The sequence below is a fragment of the Salarias fasciatus genome, chromosome 10, assembly GCF_902148845.1.
Source record: "Salarias fasciatus chromosome 10, fSalaFa1.1, whole genome shotgun sequence".
NCBI classification, from domain to species: Eukaryota; Metazoa; Chordata; class Actinopteri; order Blenniiformes; family Blenniidae; genus Salarias; species Salarias fasciatus.
The window spans coordinates 5,308,691-5,318,477 of NC_043754.1; the positions used below are offsets into that span (position 1 = coordinate 5,308,691).

Sequence of the window (9,787 nt, forward strand, 5' to 3'; positions counted from 1 at the left end):
TCAGTCGGTCAGTCGGTCAGTCGATCTGGTCTCTGTCTCTCTCTCTCTCTTTCGCTGTCTGGTTCCTCACCTTCACTCCTCTCTTTAATAAACAGCCCAGACCACTCCTATTTCTCCTCTGCACCAGCGAGGTCCTTTGTAAAACAGAAGATGGGCGAACACTTTCAGATAAGGCGGAAAGTCTTATTTCAACAGCAATCTTCTGCACATTTCTCAGAAACCCTGACCTGTGATCATGTTTGTACATGTTTTTTGTGTCTGAAGAAACAGAAAACAATTTAATATGTGATGAGACTCTTTATATTTCAGTGTTTTTATGTTCTGATTTGAATTTGTTTGAGAACAACTGGTCAACATCATATATCAACATTTAACCTTTTCTGCAATAAGACATTTTGGTACCAGAGATCACAGAAGGATCTGATAAAAGAAACACTCCATAAAGTCTTCTTTAAGAGGGTAAAGCTCAGGGTCTTACAGATTATCTGCACTGAAAAAAGCTGGATCTTACAGCCAAAACTACAGCAAAGCAATGAGACCAGGGCTACCCAACATAAGGTCCGAGGGCCAAATTGGTCTACGCAAGGCTCCAGTCTTCACCATCAAACCACCATTTCAAAAAAACATTGATCTGAAAAACAAACTACTTTCTTCAGAGTAGCAGACGCAACACAACACTGAGCTGAGCTGAGACGTCACTGACGCCTCAGCTCAGCGTCACGTCAGATATGCTGCCATGAAAGAAGATAAACTAGCATTAGCCTCAAAGCCATGCAGGCAGGATGAGGCTGTAAAAACATCCAGAATGCAGCAGCTGGAGGAGAAGCGTTTTGCACATTTCATTTATTTTACACCAGACAGTTTCACTAAAGTTGACTTTATGTTGAGGTTGTAGTAGTTGTTTTGGTTTGTGAAAATATACATATTTTCTTCATTTCACATTCTGTGAAACAGCAACAAAAAAACTAAAGTATGCTTGTATAAGTTTTCAAGTATGAGTGCATAGAAAAAAAAATACAAAACATAAAGGCGAGGACAAGGACGTCATCCGGGCCTCGAGTGCTGCTGTCCTGCGTGTTTCAGGTCTCTCCCAGTTCCAACACACCTGACTGCAATGAGGCTCGTCACTGGACTTCTTTACAAGCTGGATGAGACACTGAAGCAGAGAGAGAGCTGAAACATGCAGGATGTTTTGTTTTCTGTCGGTCCAAGCACAGATGTCAGGTAAATAGACAACAAAAGTTGAGTGTTTCCATTTAAAAATGGGCCCTGAAACATGCTTGACAGCCCCGGTTTACCACAAAGGTGTAAAACATGAAGCACAACATCACAAACTGAACTGCTGACGTTTCCGATCCAGGCTGCAAGATCTAAAACACTCTGATTGGCATTCATTTCATATGAGTAGTTTTTTGTTCCAATTGGTTTACTGATGATTGCAGTGTTTTAAGAAGAGAAGAGGACATGATTCAACTTTGAGATTCAATCAATGTGATCAGTTTTAAACTCCTTCAGTCGTTGGCAGGTCACCAATAGTATAAAAGCCACAGGTTCGCCTTAATTTGCGTGGCAGATTTCATATAGCTCAAGAAGCTTTTACTTACTCTGCTTCAAATGTTCACTGATTAGGTTGAAGTTAAACAGTAAGTTTGGGGGTGAGCTAATGTTCACACTTTGCTTCAGATATTTAACTGACACTGTGTGGTTCTGCCGAGTCCCGTCCTCAATATGGAAGCTCTTCAGTCAGTGTTGTCGGGTCGGGATGCTGCCTGTAATTTGGAGATGGATCTGCGTGGCATCCTGAGCATTATCTCTATAAATCTGTATCCTGTTTTTTCTGATGTAGTATATACCATTATACCCTTTGATTGGATTTGTTTAAGTTGTTATCTGCCCTCACCTGCTCTCCATACAGAATGTTTGAAGGTTGTCTGGGTTACAGTCTCACAGGGAAACAAGGTTCAGAGTCTGGATGGAACTTTAACCATCCTCGTTAGCTGGAATGTCCGGGGTCTCAACTGCCCACTCAAGCACATCAACGTGTTCGTCCACTGTGTGAAAGCTAAAATTTGATATTATGTGTGTGAAGGAAAAGCACTTGGATCTCACTGACCACTTCAGAGTCTGTATGTGAAACTTTTTCACTGTAAATTGAGTATTGGCTGTAAAATACCACCAAATCCTGTTGGGGGTGTCCTTTACAAGCATGTGGATGTGGCAACCCTGCTTTGATTGTTTGGAGCCTAAATACCCCACATGCATCTTTATAGCTCGTCTTTTTGTTCTCTTTTGGTTGTGGTGTGTTCATAAGTATGAGTAGTAGTGTTCTTATAGCTGTCTATATTGAGTTTTCTAACAACAATTTATTATTTCATTACTTAATTGTCATCAATGGCTCTGGTTGACATTCTTATTTGTTACTAAGTAAAGTTTCGTTCACATTTTTAAAATAGAATGTATACTTAGAATTTAATATAATTAAAACAATGTGAATATTCTAAGATTTTGCATGAAAAACTCATCAACAGGGCTTTTTTATTGTGACACTGTAGCAGGATGTTTTGGTAAATCCAGTCAAACCATGCAAATAATCCAAGGAAAATGGTTTGAAACACCAAAAACTACTTCATATTTTATAGAATAAACTCAGTTGAACCTTGCAGGCTTCAAGTTAGGAACATTTCTCTTTTTTACGTTATGCTCTGGATGAAAAATGATCCTAAACCCATAGATTTCTTCAATAATCGGCCATGTTTTCCATCGTAAATCAGACCGAGGTCGCAGCAGATTGAGTAAATGTGATGAAAGCAGATTTAGGTCGAGGCAGAAGCTGTAATGAGAGCAGATCTTAGGGTAAGCTTTATGTCCATTTTGGTCAGAAGACACCTTCTAAGTGTTTAATCAGTAACGTCCACATCCACGACTGACCGGGTTTCAGGATCACTGCAGGCTGGAGGACTTTCACACCCTGTCAGTGTTCAACTTCATGGTTTCAGTGGCCAGGAAAAGATGGGAATAAATGACAACATCCAGCTAATAAGTGCCATCAGATCAACCTTTTCACACAACAAGAGAGAATCTCAAACAGTAGGAAAAAAACATGAGGCACCATGGTCTTTTCGGTCCGAATGTGCAGAGCAGATCATGCAGGAGTTCGTTTCACCAGTAAAAGTCAGAATAGTTAAAATGACCGGTTGGATCAGAAACCATTTTGAGCCTCACAAGCTCACTTTAAAACTTCTAAACAGACGATAACAAGCTCACTGATTCACATTTTCTATGTCATCGGTTGCAATTTCCACATTAAATCCTTAGTGTTTAATATTCAGCAGAAGCAGATGAGGATAAGACGGAATTTTGAACTCTGGTTGTTTTGGGGGTTTTTTTTAGACTGGAAGCCAGCACTTCCTTCAAACCGCTCCCTCAATATGTTGTGCTGTGCTGTAGTTTGACTCATGAAAGAAATCCTTCAGATTGTCTATGCTGAGTGCATCAAGTGGGTATTTGGGTTGGGATTAATTTAGGTTGGATTAGAACATATCTCAGTTTTATCAACTTGGTACGCTACATACGATGTCCTTCCAACACCAACTAGTCTCCACCAGTGGTTTGGCAAAGATCCTGCGTGCTTCCTGTGCGCCAAGCCAGCCTCCCTCTGTCACATACTCACAGGGTGCAGAACCAGCCTCACCCAGGGACGGTACACTTGGCGGCGCGACCAAGTCTTGAAGAGCCTTGCTTCCACACTGGAGAGAAAACGATCCAGCATTAACTCCCTACCAGTGTCAACATCTAATACCTCATGGGGAACTGCTTTCATCTTACTTTTTTGCGTACTTTTTTTGGCTTTGCACAGTCTGACACTTGAAAAAGATTCTGATCTAACTAATCCCATTATCTATCTTATGAAATACATGCAAAAGCAGTGGTAAACCTTCCACAGAGGAAGAAAGGAAGAAGTTCGTACTGTTGTAATTACAACGCTCAAAATTTCCAAAACAATGCCAACTATCCAAAATGGCTTTCCAAAAATTCAAGCTCAAATTCAGTATCAATGGGTGTAGCTTTTGTGAAGAGGATTCTGAAGATTCAGGGAATCAGTTTTTCAATTTCAATTTTATTTATTTAAAGGACGTGTGAAGGCCTTGTTGCAGTCCAGGGCGATTATCTTGACCAGTTTGACAGTGAAAATGAAACGATTTGGTCACTTTATTTTGAGTCCAGAAATAGATTTTGTTCTCAATAACGTCAGTCTGAATCCATTCTTAATTCACAAATGTGTCTTCTTTTTAAAATAAAACCAGTTAAATGGAAAAACTATCTAAAACGTAGTGAAGAATGAGCCACCGTGTAAATTATTGTCACTACTGGAAGAAAAATCCTTTCTAATGAAGTTGAAGAAAGTCCCATTCATGGATGTGTGAGAGCTGGCATCGAGGTCAAAGGGTCAGGCACTCGGGTTGAAAACAGCTCCCTCTGCTGGGTCAGCAGAGAAGAAGCCCTCCTGAGCTGAAGAGGTGGACTGCTGCTGTGGCTGTTGTTTTAAATACATCACCTGTATTGAACATGTCTGATTTGATTTCATGTCAGACACTGAAAAGACCAACAACAAAAGATTTTGACTTTGATAAAAACTATTTATTTTCCCACTTCAACTCAGTTAAATATCAACTAAAGGAGTGTTTAATAGTGGAGTCCTGATGGAGTTCGAGTGAGACGAATCCCGCTCTGCTGTGTGATTTAAGGCCGCTGGAGCTGAAACAGTAACACGTTCATCCCTCACGATAACAGACTGACTGACAGTGTATCAAAGCTTCTACAGTTTCTGGAGGACGATAGACGAAGCTCCTCCGCCGCCGTTGCAGATGCCCGCCAGGCCGTACTGACCCGGCTGCAGGTTGTGAACCATGTGACCCACGATTCTGGCCCCAGACATCCTGAAGGGGAGAAGGAGGACACTTGATTAAAAAAAAAAAAAACTGTACTATCTAGTCAGAACACATATAACCAAAGTGAAGTATGAATTTGAGCTAGTTTGGCTAATCTGATGAGAGCAACGCCATCGAATCCTGCGAGCTGCTCACCCGATGGGGTGTCCCAGCGACACCGCCCCGCCGTTCACGTTCACTTTGCTGGGGTCGATGTCCAGCATCTTGATGTTCGCCAGCACGACCACGCTGAAGGCTTCGTTGATCTCCCACATGGAGATGTCCTCCTTTTTCAGTCCCGCTGCGTCCAGAACCTGACACACACACACGCACACGCACACGCACAGAGTGAGTGTTAGGATGTTAATAACAACACTCAGAGATCACACTGACACCCACCTTTGGTACAGCGAAAGCAGGAGCGATGGGGAAATCAATGGGTGCGACTGCAGCATCAGCAAAAGCTGAAAAAACAAAATAACATCCACATTTGAACCAACTACTGTGCACACAAACAGTACCGTTGACAGTAAAACGGTGCCAGTTTCATATTGTTCTATATATAGGGACACATGAGAGAGAGAACTTACAGACGACTCTGGCCAGCGGAGTGACGTTGAGTCTCTTTGCGGCGTCGGCGGTCATCAAAACCAGAGCAGCGGCGCCGTCGTTCAGCGTGCTGGCGTTAGCTGCCGTCACCGTTCCTGAAAAGCGCCAGATAAGTTAAAATGCTGACGCTGAGAGCAGAGAGGGCGACGGGTTAAAAAGCAGGAAATAGTAAGATTTGATAACACACAGTTCTAACAAGGCCTGCATGATATATGGAGACTTTATATAAATCTGGCAAAAGACTCACTGAAATGTACTGAACTGCTGATTTGGTACCAGTGAGTAAAGAACTGCACATTGTGAAAACAAAAACACAGAAAGTATAATTTTTTTTTTCCCCCTTTCAACTGATTGATCGATCAGCAGGTGGTTAAAGTCTGATAAAAGTCTCTGGAAAAAAATCTTCTTTTAGCATTTCTCCTAAAGGGGTGAAAGAAGGTTTGGATTATTTTCATTTGCATGAATAAAGCTTTTAAGAGGTAGATACTTAAAGGAATGTTTGTCATTAAGGTGAAACTCTGTCCCCTTCAAAAAAAACATCAGAGTATTTGCAAATAAAGATCCTGGATTGTTTTCAGTTCTTCAGCATTTCACAGCTGAAATGTTACATCAGCACTTCCTGGTGTGAAGGAATGCTTTAAGGCTTAAAATGAGACGGTGAATTTTGTTCTTTTAAAAATTCAGACCTTTATTTTTTAATATAATTTGCATTAAGATGAACAGTCAGTGTTTAAGAGTAGATCATAACTGAGCACTGAGCAGATGTAAAAAAATAAATCAGTGTAAAAAACACAGTTGTGCATGTCAGTGCATCATGAATGTTATTCCGGACTGATGAAAAATTTACTTTATTTTAAAATGACTGTAAATGCATGTTTAGTTTTCATCACTCCTGGATGCAGTGAAGTTATTCCCAGTTTTATTCTATATGTGACGCACATCTCTCGTCTCGTCTCCTCAGTGCGACTGAAGTCCTGACAGAGGGACTCAGATCTTTACCGTTCTCCTTCTGGAACACGGCCCTCAGTTTGGGAACCTTGCTGAAGTCGACCCTCCTCCACTCCTCGTCCTCGGACACCACCAGGTCCGGTTTCCCTGCAGACACACGGCAGCGTCAGCCCCTCACCCTGCGCTACCCGACCCAGACGCCGCGCCTTCCCGTCACCTCTCTGCGGGATGCTGACGGGGACGATCTCCCTGGCCAGCACGCCGGACTCGAACGCCGCCTTGCTGCGGCTGTAGGAGCCGATGGCGTAGGCGTCCTGCTCCTCCCGGGTGATGCTGCTGGTCTTTGCCGTGTTCTCCGCACAGTTTCCCTTTTTTCCCCCAAAAGAAAACAGAACCAGCATCAAGCAACAGGTGGAACGTCAGAGAACAGCGAACAGCAGGCGGCAGGCACCATGTGGAACTTGTTGTAGACGTCCGTGAGTCCGTCCTTCACGATGAGGTCCTCCATCCTCACTCCTCCGTAGGTCGGGGTCTCTCTGGCCATGACGTACGGGACATTGGACATGCTCTCCATGCCTCCTGCCACCATCACATCCTGAACACACACACACACACACACACACACACACACACACACACACACACACACACACACACACACACACACACACACACATATATAGCTCCAGTCTCCACCATGCTGCTAATCCCTGACGGCTTATAGTAAACACAGCCTGTTTGGGGTCAAAATAAAATCCTGATTCAGCCCATCTGATCAGACACTGGTGTACCTGGTGTCCACACATGAGACTCTGAGCCGCCATCATGATGGACTTCATCCCAGACGCACACACTTTGTTGATGGTCGTTGCTGGAGTGCCGAGAGTCAGACCTGCACACACAATCATGGATTTCACTCCACTTCAGAATAGATCGCTCTTCAATATTCCACAGCAGCATGAGTGCGATCGGATGCATGCTCCCGTTCCTACCGGCTCCCAGCAGAGCCTGTCTCGTGGGGGCTTGTCCCTCTCCGGCCTGCAGCACGTTGCCCATGTAGACCTCCTTCACCTCCTCAGGGGCGATTCCTGAACACAGAACCAGTCAGCCCACCACGTGTGTGTGTGTGAGTGTGTGTGTGTGACATCTATGAATTAAGTAAATAATCATGTATTTTTTGGCCATTCTGAGATTGCGAATCACAAATACATCGAAAAGATCAATTCTTGCAGTTCAGTCAGTTTTTGGAATATTGTGCACATTTATATCACAATAATGACTAATTCATAATATATGCTGCAGTGTTTAGCTCCTCCTGGGTGCTTCTTATTCACTCCAAGACAAACCATACCAACATATGCTGCACATTTTTGAGTTTTTGTTAAATCTAGAGGAACTTCTACTTGTTATTACTATACTAACTTTGTTCCTGATCACTACACAAAATCATTTAAATGTTTCAACCGTCCACTGTTTGTATTTCTTTTCCATGGACGTTTTGTTCTTGATCAACATTTATAGTGTGACATTACGGAGCCTCTGATTTGAAGATGATTAAGAAATATCTGAAGAAGAGCACAGAAACATCAGAATTTATTTTTGTAATATGTAGCCTTCTCAATATTACAACAGCACATAAAGATTGATTTGTATCCAGGACTGGAACACTGTATCTCCTTGCAAAATGCAATAATTGTAAAAAAGTGGGAACTGAGTTGAGCTTCATTTACCTCATGTTAATTTCAGACCCACAGTTCAGTCTTTAACATCAACATTAGGAGGTTCAAATCTGCTTCCATAAGCTTGGATGTTCTAATTCTGGATTAGTTTATATTAATTTTTAAAAATCTGTGTTTTTTTGGTGTGACATGAAAGACAAGTCTTGCAATAATAAAATCCAAAAACCCACATAAACAATACAAAATACCTCACAATTGATTATTTTCAGTGGAAAATGAAGGTTTTCCAACAGTAATAATCACAATTAAAGATATATAAGCGGTAATGTTTATTAACATGTAATTTTATAAAAGTTTTTGGGGAGCCAGTGCAGAGGAGATGTGGATCCACAGACAGCAGTGGTGGATGATGGTGGAGGATTACCTGCTTTGTCTACGGCCCCTTTGATGGCGATGGAGCCCAGTTTGGTGGCGGGTACCGTGGCCAGGCTGCCTTTGAAGGAGCCCATCGGTGTGCGGACCGCGCTGACGATGACGACCTCCTGGAATGACAAAGGTTCAGCTTACATTTCAATCACACTCCAATATGAAAGAAGAATATGAAGTATGACTTACATTGAGGGAGGGGCGAGATGTGTAGGTTCTTGAGATGTATTTGTGAGCCTGGAAAAAAAAAAAAAAAGAAGAAAAACCTGGTTAGGGACAGTTTTTCTTCTGAAATATGCACTCCTAAAGCACACTAATCTCCATCAGATGCTATAACTGAGTAATTTCATCATAAGTATTAAGATTTTACCTTGATGCATGAACTACACGTTAAATGAGCTATTCAGAAACAGGATTATTCAACATATTTTCCATTTCAAAGTCACACCAGGGGCAATTCCAGCATGGGCATGGAAATGCACCCATGTTTTCCTCATGATTCCTGCTGGCTAGCAGGTGTTCTTGTTGTTGTTGTTTGTTTCTTCCTCAGGGATAAACCCCTAAAGGTGAGGGAAACAAGTAGATGGTTTAACTAAAGCACTTAAATCCCCCTTCTTTCGTGTTACTTTAACAAAGGACTCTGCAGATTCTCAGAGGTTTAGCAGCAGCAGCAGAAGCAGCAGCAGCAGAAGGCCCTGCGCTGCCATATTGATGCTGAAATCTAGAACTTCTGTACTTTGAACGTGACATTTCAGCAGCCCGAGGCCAGATAGTGACCCTCGGTTCACTCACCAGGCGTCTGCAGACCCCGGTCTGAAGGGTGAGAAGTCCACCGGTTGACATTTTGGCAGGGAAGAAGGAGCGTGACTCCTACAACAGCGAACAGCTTCACCTTCAGCGGCGGGGGGGACGGACCTCAGCAGCCAATCACAGCGAGGGGCGTGAGCTTTTCCATGACGTCACCGCGTCCAGGCAGGCTGGGAGATGGAGTTCTTCAGCGAAGCACCGTCAGAGTAGAAGAGGTGCCTCATGGGAAATGTAGTCAAAGTTTCACATTAACTAACTAACTAACTAACTAACTAACTGACTAACTAACTAAATAAATAAATAAAGATTGAGCAATTTTTATCAGTCGCAGCAGTAGTATTAATAGTAGTAATATTACACCAATAGAAAAAATTAATATGAGATTACTTT

At 42.5% G+C, this 9,787-nt stretch overlaps 1 protein-coding gene across 1 annotated transcript; it reads right to left on the reverse strand.

The window, feature by feature from the left end:
• Positions 1-4,350: 4,350 nt before the first annotated feature.
• acat1 (acetyl-CoA acetyltransferase 1) lies at positions 4,351-9,515 on the reverse strand. Its single transcript, XM_030101720.1, has 12 exons — positions 9,383-9,515; positions 8,780-8,827; positions 8,589-8,706; positions 7,478-7,573; positions 7,277-7,377; positions 6,937-7,080; positions 6,703-6,853; positions 6,537-6,632; positions 5,519-5,632; positions 5,328-5,392; positions 5,085-5,242; positions 4,351-4,937 (listed from the first exon to the last, which is right to left on the reverse strand). Exons 1-12 carry the CDS (start codon positions 9,431-9,433, stop codon positions 4,817-4,819), a joined length of 1,263 nt encoding a protein of 420 aa, XP_029957580.1. The 5' UTR covers positions 9,434-9,515; the 3' UTR covers positions 4,351-4,816.
• Positions 9,516-9,787: the final 272 nt, after the last annotated feature.